Genomic DNA, 17,679 nt, shown 5'->3' with positions numbered 1-17,679 from the left:
GGGATTCTCATTTTAAGAAATCATTACTCATTTGCGAAGAGAAAAAAAACGCCATGTTTGAATTGTGTTGTTTTCATCTTTGTATTTTGTTAGGGACTCATGTGGTGCTTGTTTGATGAGTGCATACATTTTGAGTTTTGGGTTCTGTATTTTTCCCTGTCTTGTTGGCAACTTTTTAGAATTTGTAACTTCTAATTGAACTAACTTAGAAAACCACAAAATTGAGCAATGAGAGTCTGTTGGTACCAAGTGAGCCTCTCCTGTAGGTAAAAGGCATGAATGTTGTGGCTCTTTAGTATTTTGTTTTGGAGGCTTTGTGTGCCTGAGTAAGGATCATTTCCAGGTTCTTGGCTGTGGATCAATGTTGAAATAATGGCCTGAGTAAGCAGATGAGCAATATGGTGTATGTTATGTTGTATTCTTTTTTTTTTTTTTTTTTTAAGATTTTATTTATTTATTTGACAGAGATCGCAAGCAGGCAGAGAGCAGGCAGAGAGAGAGGAGGAAGCAGGCTCCCTCCTCAGCAGAGAGCCCAATGTGGGGCTCAATCCCAGGACCCTGGGATCATGACCTGGGCTGAAGGCAGAGGCTTTAACCCACTGAGCCACCCAGACACCCCTCTTACGTTATATTCTTTAATTGGCATTTGTCTGTATGTGCTGCCTTCTTAACTCTAGATTGTGAGTTTCTTGAAGGCGAGCATTGTGCATTTTATTCACGTTGTTGAGAGAACTATTTATTGATATAATCACTGAAAAAGAAATCAGTTGCTTGCAAGGAAATCTTAGTGTAATGAAATGAATGTAAGTGAGATCTCACATTCTGCGTTTTAAAATCAGAATCAGATGTTTCACCATAAAGACTTTGTACACATTTGTTTTAAGTTTATTGAATGCCTAATACTATATTTGGCTGAAATTGTAGTCTAGTTGGACAACACTATGCAGATATGCAGAGTGTAGGCAAAAGACAATGTGCATTGTGTGTAAGATTTCAGAGTAGAATTGAGATGTTATGGAGACTGAAAAAAGGAAAGACCGCAGTAGGACTGTTGGTCAAGGACATTTTAGTGAAGCAAGTATAGGGTCTCATTCTAGCCCTTAAAGGAAATGTCTGCTTTTCATTTGCAGAGATGTAGGGACTCTTTCTTTGCTGGGGAAGCAGCCAGCAGAGGTCTAGAGCCAGAAATGAGAAAGGGGAGGATGGGAAGGAGCCCTGCCAACTGACACAGATTTTGTTTTAGTGAAAAAAATTAGGTTGGATATTAAAGTCGGCCAGTTTGGGGGAGGAAGATGTGGAATACCCAGCTGAGGAGTTTAAATTTAATCTGTTTCCTATTGTAAGTTCTTCTTCTTTTTTTTTTTTTAAGATTTATTTATTTATCTATTTATTTAACAGACAGATCACAAGTAGGCAGAGAGGCAGGCAGAGAGAGAGAGAAAGAAGCAGGCTCCCCGCTGAGCAGAGACCCCCAATGTGGGGCTCGATCCCAGGACCCTGGGATCCTGACCTGAGCTGAAGGCAGAGGCTTAACCCACTGAGCCACCCAGGCGCCCCTGTTTCCTATTGTGAGTTCTTAACTAGCAGTTAAGAGGCAGTTTTAACTAGCAGTTATTGTTTACTTGCCTATGGTCAAACAGCTGTTAAGGGTTCAGACCCAGGTCTTCTGATTCCACAAAGAAAACAGATCTGTCCAAAGGCTTAGCAAAGATGGGATTGAGTAGTCTTGGTACTGGAAGGCACCTCATAGTCAGGGTCAGAAGCGTATGACGCAAACAGCCAAGATGCCTGGGCCCAGTTCTGTGTGTTTAACGAGTGCAGACTAGTTATCTTGAAAGTTTCTTCCAGATCTAAAATCCAGTGATTGAACTTAAGTAGAAGTTGTGCAAAGTGAGAAGAGGAAGAGTGTCTAGACAAGTTTGAAATCTTGGAAGATAGAGGCACTGTTGACTGAAAAGGGGAAGTTAGAGAAGGAAGCAGACTTTATTTCTGCTTTATCTGTTTGTTTGAATCCTTGCTTTTTATTTATTTACTTGTAGGCAGGATAAGATCAGTTTGGTTTTAGGCAAATGGAATGGTCCTGCAGGCAGCCAAAAATCCAGGAATTAATCCTGGGTGAGTGACTAGGGTTGGTAATGCTGTTGGGGAGTGGAGTTTTCAGCTAAAAGGGGTCATTGGAACCTCTGAGTGTTGATGAGCACCTAGAAGTTCTAAAAAGTGCTGAGAAACACTAGGACCAAGTGGAAGAAAAGGAAAGAGAAAACTGCTAGAAACTAAAAGCCCAATGTCACAAAAACAAAGGAAGTGAGAGTTTCAAGAAAACAGCTATGAAGGCTGTAGTGGCAAGTACAGTGAAAGTGAAGACGAGTTCAAGCCAGTCATGACTCTGACCTGCGGTGTCATTGGTAGTAGTGGTACTATCCCAGGGGGGTTGTGGAAGCAGCAGCAAATTGAGGTCAAAATTGTATATAACTGTAGGTCAATAAGTAGAGTCAGTTTTTCCCCCACAAGAGTAATTGCAAAAGGTATCACAGTACAGTTGAATTCAGAAATGACAGTGAGGTCAAGTGAAAGGAGTGTGTGTGGTTTTCCCCTCAAATACAGAAGATGTGAGTACGGAAGCCAAGCAGCAACCAGAGCTCCCCCCTTACCTAGCACGAGAGATTGGTGGTGGAAGGAGGTTGGTAGGATATGGGCGGGAGGGGGATATGATTACAGAGGCTCGCAGAGCCTGAGTTTTTCAGATTTCATTACTGGAATGGACACCGTCTGCCTTTCCTAGCCTCTCAGTCTATTGATGAAACAGGAACCTCTCAGTAGAGTTGTGCAGAACGAGCGCTGCCTGCCCCAGATACTGGTCTTGTGGCCTATTGTCTTTTTCTACAGGTGGCCACCCCAGTATCTATCCTGCCTCCTTTGCTTTTCTGAAGTTGTGAAGCTGACATTCACCTACCAGGCTGAGATCCTAGTTCCTTTCCCTGGGACCTGATTGCCTCCCCTGACAGAATGAGGCAGAGATGACACTGCTTGACTCCCGAAGCTTAAGTCCTAAAAGATAGCCAAGCCCATACAGCTTCCACCTGCTTCTTCCTGACTTGGGACGGAAGGCAGGGGTGTCCGGAGCTAACATGTGAGAAGTCCAGCTATACTGCAGCTGCTCTGCTAGGGAGATCATGTGCAGAGACACAGAGACCCCACTGGGGAGCCCATGTTTTTGCAGCCCGAGACATTGTGGAGCAGGGACCAGCCATCTGGTTTCCTGACCTGCAGAATCCATGAGGATAATAAATGCTTGTTTTACTCCCACTAAGTTTTGGGATGGTTGTTATATAGCCACAGGAACTGGAACAGATGCCAATTTGGAGTCTGTCAGCATGGTGAAAGAAAAAAGGAGAAATTAGAAGGCTGACGGAGGTTGCAGCTACAATTACTCTGCAACTTGTTGGCATAGCCGAATGGCAGATTCTGCAAAATCAAAGCTCCCTAATGGCTGAGATACTCCTTCCTCCAACTTTTCTGAGAAACTTGGCAAGATCTAGAGAAGAAAATTTGGTGATTTTAATGGACATCTAGATGTATTGCCTTTAGTCCTAGAGGTTGGTTGGGATATTGGGCCCTTCCCCATGGTAGAACAGACTAGAATGTTGTATGGGAGAGGCTCAGCTAGCAATGACAGAGGGTTAGTGTTTGGCTTCGGAAACAAACTAGGTTAGTTCTGACAGTGTCAACTTTTTATGTGTAATGAGTGGAAGAATCTGGTTTTGAAAGCTTTGATGACTTCATTTTGGTCCAAAAGATTCTTCAAAGATGTGGACTGTGTTTTCACTTTTGACAGTTGCCTGGCAGTAGCTCTCTGGGCATTGATGTGGACCACAGTGAGGGACCTTCATTCCGGTGTTCATGGAGTTTAGCCCATGAGGATATGACAGGTCCCTTGATTTTGATAGACCATTTGGTAGACAGCAAGGTGGAAGATCTTCATCCCTGGCATTTTCCAACACTGTGACTTCTGTTGCCCGTGAACTGGGTAAGACAGAAATGACTTTGGAAACATCTGTAACAGATGTAGCAGCAGAAAATCTGTTTGACTGTTGTGGGGACCTTCTCTGGGTCAGGTGCTAACCCTGTACTTCTAGGAAAGCAGTCAGCAAGTTTTTGGTGACATGGTGCCAGACAGGATTCCCAGAGCTGTTGGTGAGCAGGTGGTTAACCTAGAAGTCTGCTTATCCAAAGAGATCCAAAAGTCATGGTAAACCTGGCCCCTCATGGAAAGTTCTGGGCATCAGACTTCACCAGTCATTCCCTTCACATAGTTGAAAGGAAAACCTCAAATAAGTAAACCGCACTTCACAGGAAAAGGAAAGCAGTGTTTTGTGATTTTAACCTTTCTGGAGACTACACAAAATTGGATCTCTGTTGCCCAAGGAGTCAGCCACTGCTGCTGTCTGGTCAGGGTGCTGGGCTCATGTGGGCTGTACAGAGCCGCCTATGCTGGGCATGTATGTGGGCGGGAAGAGGGCGGCCTGCCTAACCCGCCACTTCTTACAGAAACGACTCCGTTGCCCTTCCTGAGAGAGTCGTGTGAAGAAAACTCAGTGGGCTCTTCTTCCCTTGTTAAAACCCTCACAAATCTCAAACAGATCACGCTATCATATACTCCTCTGTCTTTTTGTTGTTGTTTTCCTCTGTCCTGATTGATTTCCTTGGAATGCCTAGTGATTGTAAATATTTAGTTCCAGATATTTACAAATGGTTCCTAATTGAATGAGTTGTCTCGCTAGAGTCTCACACATTATTAGGTGTGGCTTGGGGCTCTTGAAGCTGACCAGAAATCCCAAGTTCTCTTAAATTCTGGTTACCCTAAATATCTGGCTTAAAAAAGGATTTGTTTGTGACACACGATGTTTTCTACTCTCCTTTCATGCCGCCTTTTTTCAGGCTAGCACTAAACTGAAATGAAATTGGGAGGTGTTTTAAACTTTGAGGGACCCCACAAGCTGCTGTTAAAATAGGATTCTATGACACACTACAGGTTCCGGCTCTTCAAGACTTGAACAATTGATAGTTTTCACCTTTGTAATTCCTTGAAACATTTGTCTTAGAACTGCAAAATAATCACCACTTTCCCTTTCTTGTGTCTGTGCCACTAACTGAAAATCTCTTGAAAAAATAAGAGATTGAGAGTGGAATAAGCCAGGTCACTGGGCAGGCCTGTGGGTGTTGAATGTTATCCTGGGATTGCTTTGTGGCATTTTTCTGATTCCTGCCATTTCTTTGGTGTCTTCTTCAGAACATGCTTAAGGACTCCTTGATTTCACTCTGTGCTACCAGAATTGAATCCATCTGTGTGCCCCCTCCTCCCCATCAAGTCCGACTCTCAGTGTCAGGAGTTGCAGTTACGAAAGTGTGGTCCTTGGATCTCAAGGGGTTCTTGACCCTTTCATGGAAGACTCCCTTAACCTAAAACACTTTTCATAATAACTCAGATGTCGTTTGCTTTTTCCATTGTACTAACATTTACACCAATGGTGCAAAAAGCTGTGGCGGGTAAAACTGCCCTGCCTTAGCCTGCCCTCCCTTGCAGTGAAAAAGAAAAAAAGGCATATTCCCTTAAAAATGTTCTTCATTGAAAAATTAAAAATTATTAATTGTATCAAATCTTGATCCTTAAATACACTTCCTGTTTTGTTTTGGGGTTTTTTTTAAGATTTTATTTATTTATTTGACAGAGAAAGAGATAGGAAGAGCAGAAACACAAGCAGGGGGTGTGGGAGAGGGAGAAGCAGGCTTCTTCACTGAGCAGGAAGCCTAATGTGAGGCTCGATCCCAGGACCCTGGAATCATGACCTGAGCTGAAGGCAGGTGCTTAACAACTGAGCCATCCAGATTTTAAAGTTCTAATTTGTCTACCGTAAAATTGATCTTAATTTTTAGTGTACATTTCTTCACAATTTGACAAATGGATACAGTTGTGCGCAATCACCACCTCCACAAATAAGATCTAGGACAGACCCATCCCCACCCAAAGGTTTCTCTGTGTCCCATTGTAGCTGAACTAATGTGAGTTTGCTCGTTGGTGAGTCACAGATAAAACTGTGTAACGAGCACTGGGTGTTCTATGCAACTGATGAATCACTGAACTCTACCTCTGAAACTAATAATACACTGTATGTTAATTAATTGAATTTAAATAAAATTAAATAAGAAAATACTGTGCCAGGTGGGTTGTTGCACAAAGGAAACTTTATTTGCAGCAAATAAGGAGATCACGGGGAATAACTTTCAAAGCTGTGATTCCCTGAGCAAGTGTAGATGGGTTCCTTTCATTTTGGATTAGGATGATTATTTAAAAAGGAGAAGCTTGTCTGTCATATGTAGAGTGGGTGGAAAGGCGCACATGTGCCTTTAGGAAACATGCCTGTGTGTACATTGTATGGTAGGTAAGTGAGGCCTATGCTCCTCTTTGGGTGGAGAATTTAATATTATAATGTGATAAAGGTAGTTGTTGGTCATTCTAGAAGTCACTCCATGATCTGTCTGTGCAGGCTTGAGTTGGGGCTTACACTCAAACTGGTCTGGGTGGTCTGGGCTGGCTGGAGGTCTTGTCAGGTCAGTTGCTATTGCCTGAGGGGGGGTGGTTTTCAATTTGTGACAATTATGATTAAAGCTCTACTGTAAGAATTTCCAGGTGGTTGTGTGAATGTACGTTTTCATGTCACCTAGAAGTGAGGTTGTTGGGTCATATGATAAACATGTTTGTTTGTTTGCTTTTTAAGATTTTATTTATTTATTTGACAGAGAGAAGGAACACAAGCAAGGGTAGTGGGAGAGGAAAAAGCAGGCCTCCCACCGAGCAGGGAGCCTGATGGGGGCTCGATCCCAGGACTCTGGGATCATGATCTGAGCCAAAGGCGGAGGCTTAACTACCTTTGCTTACCAGGCGCCCCATAAACCTGTTTAATTTAAGAAAGGCATGTTATTTTCCAAAGTGGTTGTACCATTTTGTATTCCTACTAGAAATGCACAGGAGTTCCAGTTACTCTACTATCTGGTCAGCCCTTTGGTGTTGTCAGTCATTTATTTTAAACCATTCTCAGTTAGTAGTGGTATCTCATTGTGGATTTAATTTGCATTTTTCTAATAACTAATGGTATTGGACATCTTGTGTGCTTAACTATCATCCATGTGTCGTCTTTGGTGAAGCGACTGTTCACATCTTTTGCTCATTTCCTACCCCCTCCCCATTTCTTAATTAGGTTTTTTTTTCTTGCTAAGTTTTGAGAATTTTTTTTTTAAAGATTTTATTTATTTATTTGGCAGAGATCACAAGTAGACAGAGAGGCAGGCAGAGAGGGAGGGGAAAGCAGGCTCCCTGCTGAGCAGAGAGCCTGATGTGGGGCTCGATCCCAGGACCCTGAGATCATGACCTGAGCCGAAGGCAGAGGCTCAACCCCCTGAGCCACCCAGGCACCCCAGTTTTGAGAATTTTTAAAAAATTATATTCTAGATAAAAAGATATTGATCAGTTATGTCACATAAATGTTTTTCCCCAGCCTTTGTACACATTTTACTATTCTATGTGACGAACTGAGAGTATGGCAAAGCACTTTTGCTATATTATGGTATAAGATGGTTGTCTCTGAAAAGCAATTTGTGATTGAGTTGCTAGCTGAAATAGCTCGGGGTTTTTTTTTTGTTGTTGTTGTTTTTTGTTTTTGTTTTCCTCCACAGACTCTCATTTTTACTTGAAAGTATGCCTGGCAAACTGGCTATCAAGACTTGCATATGTTCTGGGGCGCCTGGGTGGCTCAGTGGTTTGGGCTGCTGCCTTTGGCTCGGGTCATGATCTCAGGGTCCTGGGATCGAGCCCCACATCGGGCTCCCTGCTCCGCAGGAAGCCTGCTTCCCTCTCTCTCTCTCTCTGCCTGCCTCTCTGCCTACTTGTGATCTCCGTCTTTCAAATAAATAAATAAAATCTTTTAAAAAAAAGACTTGCATATGTTCTCAAACTTGAAAATTACCTAAAAAGTACTTGAGATATTTTCTCAAAAATGAAGAAAGTGAACCTGTCACTTAATAGACAATTGACAGGTTTTATTGCAGATGATAAAGTTAGAACCTTTTTTAAAAAAAAAAAAAAAAACCAGAATTTTGCAAAGTTTCTATCAACTCCTATTATCTTACAGGTTCCCAGTAGTTAATTTTTTCTGATGAGATTGGTGGTGGTGTTATATGATTTGGGATATTGTTTAATGAAAAGAGTCAGCATTTTCAAGACCTGTGGTACTCAGCAAACTAATACTTTCCAGATGACCAGTATATGTGATAAAATCAAACATGGGCAGGTAAAGGATCCATTCAAAATACAATGGATGGTAATACATGAAGAGTTGAAAAAGTCTTTGATACAGTTTCAGGTTCCACATTGCAACTAACCTTTAAGAAACTGCCGCTTTGTTACGTTTTGGTATGGGGTCAAAAAAGAATATCCACAATTAAACAGGCTATTAAAATACTCCTCCCTTTTCCATCTGTCTATCTATATGAGGCTGCATTTTCCTCTATACTTCAACAAAACATGTCAACAGACTGAATGTAGAAGGAGATATGAGAATCCAGCTGTCTTCTGTTAAACTAGATATTAAAGAGATCTGCAAACATGTGAAACAGGGTAATTTTGTTTGTTTTTTAGAAGTTTTATTTTGCAAAAAACATTAAAGTGTAGCAAGTTTAGTTTATTTGATTACTTGATAAATACTTCTTAAACATCTGTTTGAAATTCTAATATGGTGAATGGCAATAGATAATAACCCACACCAATCTAAGTTCTTTTTTTTTTTTTTTATTGTTACGTTAGTCACCATACAGTGACTAATACCATTCACTGTTTGCATATGACACCCAGTGCTCCATGCAGTCCACGCCCTCCTTAATACCCCTCACTTGGCTCACCCATCCTCCCACCCCTCTCCCCTCTAAAACCTTCAGTTTGTTTCCTGGAGTCCAGAGTCTCTCATGGTTCACTCCCACTCTGTTTCCCTCCCCCTCTTCATTTTTCCCTTCCTTCTCCTAATGTCCTCAATGCTATGCCTTATGTTCCACAAGTAAGTGAAACCATATGATAATTGACTTTCTCTGCTTGACTTATTTCATTTAGCATAATCTCCAGTTCTGTCCATGTTGAAGCAAAAGTTGGGTATTCATCCTTTCTGATGCCTGGGTAATATTCCATTGTACAATCCAAGTTCTTTGGGGTCTTCAGTAATTCTGAAGAGTGCAAAGGATCCCTGAGATTTAAAAAGTGTATGGAGGGATGTCTGGGTGGCTCAGTTGGTTAAGCGTCTGCCTTGGTTTAGGTCATGATTCCAGGGTCCTGGGATCAAATCCCCTGTCAGTCTCCCTGCACAGTAAGAAGCCGGCTTCTTCCTCTTCTCCCTGCTTGTGCTCTCTGTCACTATCTCTGTCTGTTTCTCTCTCTAAAATAAATAAAGCCTTAAAAAGAAAAAGTGTATGGATTGCTACCATAGAGAATTTAATTTGAGAATATAATCATGTTCTGGGGATGGAGAGTGTGGTATGCCCTGGCCTCAGGCTTCTTTGTTTTAAGGCTTCTTAGTTCTCAAAAAGGAATTTATATGTACTTTACAGAATTGCTAATTTTTATATTCTTTAAAATGAGATGTCATGATCGATGCCTCTTTAACTCTGTCTTCTAGTACCATAGGTGATATTCATCACCTAAAAATAAACCCAGGTACCCAGTATTATGGGAAGATGTGTACCTCTTTCTCCACCAAACCAGACAGAAACCATAGGAAAAAGTAAAAAACGCATGCTTAGTCCCTTCCTTCTCCTAACTCTATGTTAAATAGAATTTCTCATTAACACAGAAAGTATAAGGCTGATGTGGGAGGAACAATGAGAGGACCCTGCTAAGCTTAAACTGGGTGTTGAATAGACCTGGGGAGACGTCTCTGTTGGCCATACAGCTCAGTGATGTATTCAGCCTGGCCACATAGCTCTATTCTCTGTTTTAAGACTCTTTTTAGCTCTCATGAGTATTCTCAAACCGAAATATTATTGTAAGGTACCTTTCTTCATTTTGCTAGTGCTTTATCTTCGGATTAAACTGTCAGAGGGACTAGGGTGCATACAGTTTCTGTCTTAAAGCTATAGGAAGCAAACACCCTGAGTGAACCCCCAGAAGTACCAGTTAAGAATCATTGAAGGATCAAAACAGATCTCTTAGTTTAGGTGTGTGGAGATTATAATATTTGATATAAGAGACCATATAATTAATTACAAAATGATTCCTTTTTGGCTTTTATATGCAATAATATTCAGTTATAACATTTAAATTGTGGATATTGGCCCATTTTTAGGTGGCTAAACTTTATTGTTGTTTTTCTTTTCTCTTACCTTTATTTGCATATCCGAAAAGTTACAGTGTCATTCTCTCTACACTAATATAGAATGCTGCCTCAAAAGTGGTTGGTCTTTTTTTTTTTTTTTAACCCTTTATCAGATAGATCTCTTGTGAATATCTCTTTCCAGGAAGGAGGCTACCTGTTAGTTCCGTTGATTGTTTCCTTTGCTGTGCAGAAACTTTTTATTTTGATAAAGTCCCAGTAGTTTATTTTTGCTTTTGCTTCTCTTGCCTTAGGAGACACGTCTAGTAAAAAGTTGCTATGGCCAGTGTCAAAGAGGTTGCTGCTTGTGTTCTCCTCTAGGATTTTGATGGCTTCCTACTTCAAATTGAGGTCTTTCATCCATTTTGGATTTATTTTTGTGTGTAGTGTAAGAAAGTGGTCCAGTTGCATTTTTCTGCATGTGGATGTCCAGTTTTCCCAACACCATTTATTGAAGAGACTTTTTTCCATTGGATTTTCTTTCTTGTGTTGTTAAAGATTAGTTGGCCTTATGCTTGTGGGTCTGTTCTGCTTGTGGGTCTGTTCTGGGTTTTCTGTTGTGTTCCGTTGATCTTTGTGTCTGTTTTTGTGTCAGTGCCATATTGTTTTGATGATGACAACTTTGTTATAAAGTCCGAAATTGTGAGGCCTGCAGCTTTGCTTTTTCCTTTTCAAGATTGCTTTTGCTTTTGGGGTCTTTTGTGGTTCCAGATACATTTTAGGATTGTTCTAGCTCTAAAAAATGCTGTTGGTATTTTGATAAGGTTGCATTAAATGTGTAGATTGCTTTGGGTAGTATAGACATTTTAACAATATTTGTTCTTCCAATCCATGAGAATGGAAGTGGGAAAATTTTTACAACTTTGTGACTTTATCTAATTTGAAAGCATTCTAAATCATAGCACTTTATGGCCTAGTTTCACTCTCTAAACAAGAAACACACTTGTCTGCTACGTGTATGTTTAATACATATTTAAATAACAATATATATTTATATTTAAAGCTACTAATACTAGGAAATCTTCTAATGAGATTTTGGATTTTAAAATGTCTCAGATTAAAGACAAGCTACTGAATGGGAAAAGATATTTCCAGATGACAACTCTGATAAAAGGGTTAGTATCCAAAATATAAAAAGAACGGATACAGCTCAACACCTGAAAAACAAATAATCCAATTTAAAAATGGGCAGAAGACAGGAGTAGGCATTTCTCCAAAGAAGACATATGGATGACCAACAGACACATGAAAAGATATTTAACATCACTCATCCTCAGAGAAATCCAAATCAAAACTACAATGAGTTATCACTTCACACCTGTCAAGAATGTCTAAAACCAAAAATGTAAGAAACGACAAGTGTTGGCGAGGATGCAAAGAAATAAGAACTCTCCCGTGCAGTGTTGGTGGGAGTGCAAATTGGTACAACCACTGTGGGAAACAGTAGAGAGGTCCTTCAAAAAGTTAAAAATAGAGCTACCCTATGATCCAGGAAACATACTACTGGGTATTTACCCCCAAAATACAAATACACTAATTTAAAGGGATACACGCACCCCTATGTTTATAGCAGCATTATTTACAATAACCAGAATATGAAAGCAGCCCAAGTGGCCATTGATAGATGAATGGATAAGGAAGATGAGGTGTATATATATAAACAATGGAATATTAATGTAACCGTAAAAAGAAATTAAATCTTGCCATGTGGAACAACATGGATGGAGTTAGAGGGTATAATGCTAGATGAAGTCAGTCAGTCAGAGAAAGACAAATATCATATGATTTCACTCATGTGGAATTTAAGAAATAAAACAAATGAGCAAAATTAAAAAAAAAAAAAGAAAACCAAGAAACAGACTCTTAACTAGAGAGAACAAACTGATGATTATCAGAGGGTATGGGGTGGGGGGGCTGGGGGAAATAGGTAAAGAGAATTAAGAGTACACGTACCATGATGAGCACTGAGCAGTGTATGAAATTACTGAATCGCTGTATTGTATATCTGAAATGCACCTAACACTGTATGTTAACAATACTGGAATTAAAACAATTTTTTTTAAGTCTCAGATTAAAGTACTTCCCTTCTAAAAGGCTAGTTGCATGAATATAACCCTTCCTTGACCCTTTTTTTCCCTCACCTCCCACTACCCCCACCCCCCAAGAAAAGGAAAGCTGTGTTAGGACTTGTTTTTGTGAATACAGATTACTAGCACACGAAATGGCTGCGTGTGTGAATGTTAATGGCACTTTAGTTAATTTGTAGGATTGTTTCTTACATGGCTTTTAAGTATAAGCTCTTCAGAGAAAAACTTGTCTTCTCAAATAATTCTCAAAAAATTGTCCTTCTCAAATAAACCTGATATAGCTATTTAAATAATGACCATTTTATTCCAAAATCAGCTGAGAACGTAATACTGTTACATTCTTAAAGGTTTGAATTTTGGTATTTGTTCGTCAAGATCCTTCCGTAAAGGTCTAAAACACTTCTGGGGATGGTAGTCGCTGAAGATGGTATGTGATCACGGTGTTAACTAGATCAGGCAGTAGTTAACTTGTTCATGGAGCGCGTCTGTGATTTCTGTCCTTTCACATTGATTGCAGAGAGGTACAGAAAGCCGTCAACACCGCCCAGGGATTATTTCAGAGATGGACAGAGCTCCTCCAGGACCCCTCTACGGCAACGAGGGAAGAAATCGACTGGACCACCAATGAGCTGAGGAACAACCTCCGGAGCATAGAGTGGGATCTCGAGGACCTTGACGAGACCATCAATATCCTTTTCCATGGTGCCTGTGCCTTTGGGGTCAACAGAAAAGTGAACATGTTTTTATCCTGATGTCTCAAGTACATTGATTAGAATCTTTCTTTATAATTGATTGATAGCACTCTTTTTTTTTTAAAGATTTTATTTATTTATTTGGCAGAGATCACAAGTAGGCAGAACGGCAGGCAGAGAGAGAGGAGGAAGCAGGCTCCCTGCCGAGCAGAGAGCCAGATGCGGGGCTCGATCCTAGGACCCTGAGATCATGACCTGAGCCAAAGGCAGAGGCTTAACCCACTGAGCCACCCAGGCGCCCCGATAGTGCTCTTATTTGTACCTTGACACACTTGAAATAATTGCCCAGTAAGCCAAGGTGTAGGGTCACCTTCTTCTACAGTGTGTGATAAATCTGGCCACGTGGAGACAGTGTGGTGCAGTGGTTCAGAGCTTGGTCCCTCAATACAGACCGTGTGTTCAAGTCCTGGCCACACCAGTTACCAGCCAGGTGACTTTGGGCGCCTTGCTCTCTGCTTCAGTTTCCTCTTCAGTAGAAAGTTCAGGTAACAGTGGTACCTATCTCATAGGGGTGGTGTAAGCTGAGCAGATAAGTGGGGGGCCTGCCATGCAGTGAGCTTCTGGGAGTGTTAGTCATTATTCTGTAGAGCTGTATACAGACCAGTGTCCTACACTGTTAATTAGAAACCAAAAGAAAATCCTTTTGTGGACTTTTTCCTGTTCAAGAAGTGATGAGTTACAGTGCTAGTGTCCAAGAGAGGCATTTTGTGCCATGAGACTGCATTTAGTAAAAGCGGATCTATTAAGTCATGCTGTTGTTGGGAAGTCCACTGACCTGACTGACGAACCAGAGAAGATGGCCTTTTTTCAGCTAGAAAAATTCCAGTTAATCAAAAATTTTGAAGATATGCCAGTTGCATGTTCTCACTTCTCTCTTGTTCTCTTTGTGTGATCTAAGAAACCAGCTTTTCAGGTTCATATGCAGTTAATAAGTGGAGGGCATTATCTGTTCATATTTCTATTTATCATATGACCCTGGGTACCTTTTAAATTATTTTAAAAAGTATATTGTTAAAAATTAGTGGAACAAAACTTGAGAAGGTGGGATCAAAAACACAGGTACAGGGAGATACCTTGAGATAGAGGGAAGAGAAGAAGATTGATGAGACCGAGAAATTGTGAGAAAAAGAGGACGGAAGTGTTAACAGGTGTACGTACACCTTGGAGATACTGTGGGTTCGTTCCAGACCACCACAGTAAGGTGAGTATCGTAGTCGCAGTAGAGGGACACAAGTGAATTTTTAGGGTTTCCTGGTGCATATAAAAGTTATGTTGACACTATACTGTAGTCTATTCAGTGCACGACAGTATTTTGTCTAAAAACAATGTATATACCTTAATTTAAAAGTACTTTATTGCTGGCACCTGGCTGGCTCAGGCAGTAGAGCATGTGACTCTTGAACTCAGGATTTTAAGTTCAAACCCCCTGTTGGGTGTAGAGATTACTTTAAAAAAAAAGTCTTAAAAAATACTTTATTGCGGGGTGCCTGGGTGGCTCAGTGGGTTAAGCCTCTGCCTTCGGCTCAGGTCATGATCTCAGGGTCCTGGGATCGAGCCCCACATCGGGCTCTCTGCTCAGTAGGGAGCCTGCTTCCTTCTCTCTCTCTGCCTGCCTCTCTACCTACTTGTGATCTCTGTCTGTCAAATAAATAAACAAAATCTTAAAAAAAAAAACAAAACTTTATTGCAAAAAATGTCTAATCATCATCTAAGCTTTCAGTGAGTCACAATCACAGATCATTATAACAAATATAATAATAAGAAAGCTTGAAATATTGTAAGAATTACCAAAATGTGACAGAGTCATAAAGTGAGCGAATGCTCTTGGAAAATGGCGCCCATAGACTTGCTCGACACAGGGTTGCCAGAAGCCTTCCATTTGTAAAACACACAGTGTCTGCTAAGTGCAGTAAAACAAGGCACAATAAAACGAGGTATGCCTGTGTTTTCATCATTCCTTCAACAAATAATTGTTGAGTGTACCATGAGCTGGGTATTTTGTTAGTTACTGAGATTGGAGTGATAAAACAACAGTGTACCAGCCCTTGTGGAATTCATGGTGGGGGTTTGTGAAGGGCTCAGGGGACAGGGGAACAGTCGTTAATCAAATAACAGCACTGTGGATTTGCAGGCAGTAAGAGAAAAGACCAGAGAGCCATGTGAGCGTCTGACACGGGGCAGCGGGACCAGGCTGGGAACGAGATGATTAGAGGAAACTTCACTGAAGAAGCCTTGACCTCTAGAAGAATAAGCAGGGTTAGCTTCCTGACATAAATGAGATAATCTGGAACAGCAGGTGAAAAAGGCTTGCAAAGTGGTCTTGGGAAAGCTGGTCTGGAGTCAGAAAAGAGTCAACAAAGAGTGCTGGCAGGCATCTGGGAGAGCTGGGCTCAGCCATGGTCTCACCATGGATTTGTAACGAACTCAGCAAGGGCTGTTGTTTCTTCACCTGGGTGGCTCTTCTCCACTCCGAGGCACAGAGACCATCACAGCTGTGGGAAGAGAAGGTTCGAGAATGATGTATGTCAAGTTGACAGTGTTTTAAGAAACACTGAGACAGATTTTATTGCTTACCTGTGAGAGATTGTGTGGTTTAACATGATGTTTGTTAGGTTTTTAATGATGAAATTGCTTTCCCTTAACTTTTTGACCCACGCATAGTTGAAGCAAATCCTAGAAAATTCAACCTCGATGCAACTGAATTGAGTATAAGAAAAACCTTCATCACAAGTACTCGGCAAGTTGTCAGGGTAAGGAATATCTTACCATGTTATTTGTGCAAGAAATAGCCACACTTCTCAAAACTCTTTTTCTTAATTGTAAACTAATAGGTCAACTCTAAAATGACTTTTTAGTATGAATTAAATGTCAGTGTCCCTCCTGATTTCTATGATTCAAATAAAGAAATTTATTTGAGTATTATCTGGTTTATTTTCTTGGAGCAAAAGTGAGAATAGGTAACTGGCTTTGGAGGTTACTTGTCCATAGCTCCCGTTTCTCCAAACCAATTATCTTTTTGCCTCTTAATATCTCGGTATACCGTATTTTTGGACAAAAGGAAGAACTACTATTGTAGAAACCATTTGGTTTCTTGATTGATTGGTAATCACTTTGCATTGTGAAGAATGACTCTTACTAGGTTTGGATAGCGGCCTCTTCCACCATCTGAATTGCTTCTGGAACTTTTGCAACCCATGTTACTGACATTTCCATGTACAACGGCTTGACAGCCTTCCGGGAGCTGTCCAGAGCAAGCATCCATTAGAGTGAAAAACACCAATCCAAGTGAAGAAGTCTCTGGCCTCAAATTATAGAGCTAATAACCTATTGTTTAAAAAAAAAAAAGAAAAGAAAAACAAGGAGAAAATACCATTTAAGTCAAATCTTGTCTTCTTGGGATATGTTTGTATTTTGAAACTATATGGCTAAGCCATTTGATTAGCATAACTAGATGTAAGAGAACCAGCTGTCTTTAACATATGTACTAGAAAGCAGCTTCCTTGAATAAAGAAACTTGGGATCATACCAGTGCTAACATATGGCTTTTTAGGAGTCATCTCAGGCAGGAACCTTGCTATGTGTTTGCCAAAGACTTTATGTCATGTGATTTCCTTTTGAAATTATTTCAAATCGTAGGTTATCACTGAACTTTAACTAATTCTTGTGTCTTCTTTTATTCAGTAGTTGCCTTTCTGTGTGTGTGTGTATATGTGTGTATAAATTATTGTTAAATAAGCCCATAGTTTAATGGGCCAGTAACCTTTTGGGACATGGGTACATCATTGATATACACTGAGCATTTGTATTAGTCCTAATTTCTAGCCAATTTAGAATTCTGTTCTGATAAGAAAGCCCCTTTTTCCGATAAGGTAAGTCCCCAATTATTTATTTTATAAATATAGTTTGCTTTTTTATTTTTTGTAGTAGATTTTCTGAATGACACTTCTGTAGAGGCTGGTATTTAAGTGGCCCCAGGCAGTGAAACACAAATTCCTGAACTCGGTCGCTGTGTTTGTTCTTTTCGCAAGATAGTACTTGTAAATTCTGCACATTGAGATTCAGAGGTGAATATATTGAAAGTGAAGTTAGTTGGTATAATTGCAAGTAGAAACTGAAGTTCATTTTCTAATACTTGAAAAAGGTTTTTAAATTATACTCTTTGAAAGAAGTATTCTTTTTTTTTTTTTTTCTTAAATTGTATTTATTAGAGAGAGTGAGAGAGAGCATGAGACGAGGGTCAGAAGGAGAAGCAGACTCCCGGCTGATTGGGCACCCTGACTTGGGGCTCGATCCTGGGACTCCAGGATCATGACCTAAGCCAAAGGCAGCTGCTTAACCCAGGGCACCCTGGTGCCCCAGAAAGACATATTCTAAACCACGTCCACATTTCATATGTAGTGATGCAGTCCTTCTAGAGTTGAGGTCTGAATC

At 40.5% G+C, this 17,679-nt stretch overlaps 1 protein-coding gene across 1 annotated transcript in view; it reads left to right on the top strand.

The window, feature by feature from the left end:
• STX6 (syntaxin 6) overlaps nucleotides 1-17,679 on the top strand; it is a 47,275-nt gene that overhangs the window by 7,506 nt on the left and 22,090 nt on the right. Inside the window, exons 2-3 of the mRNA XM_082701762.1 lie at nucleotides 13,014-13,183; nucleotides 15,904-15,998. Coding sequence (XP_082557888.1) covers nucleotides 13,014-13,183; nucleotides 15,904-15,998 — 265 coding nt within the window. The remainder of the gene's footprint in view (nucleotides 1-13,013; nucleotides 13,184-15,903; nucleotides 15,999-17,679) is intronic.

Source organism: Mustela nivalis, assembly GCF_964662115.1.
Source record: "Mustela nivalis genome assembly, chromosome: 16".
Lineage (NCBI taxonomy): Eukaryota > Metazoa > Chordata > Mammalia > Carnivora > Mustelidae > Mustela > Mustela nivalis.
The sequence above is the reverse complement of the archived record's forward strand: the minus strand, read 5'-3'. Positions and strand labels throughout refer to the sequence as shown.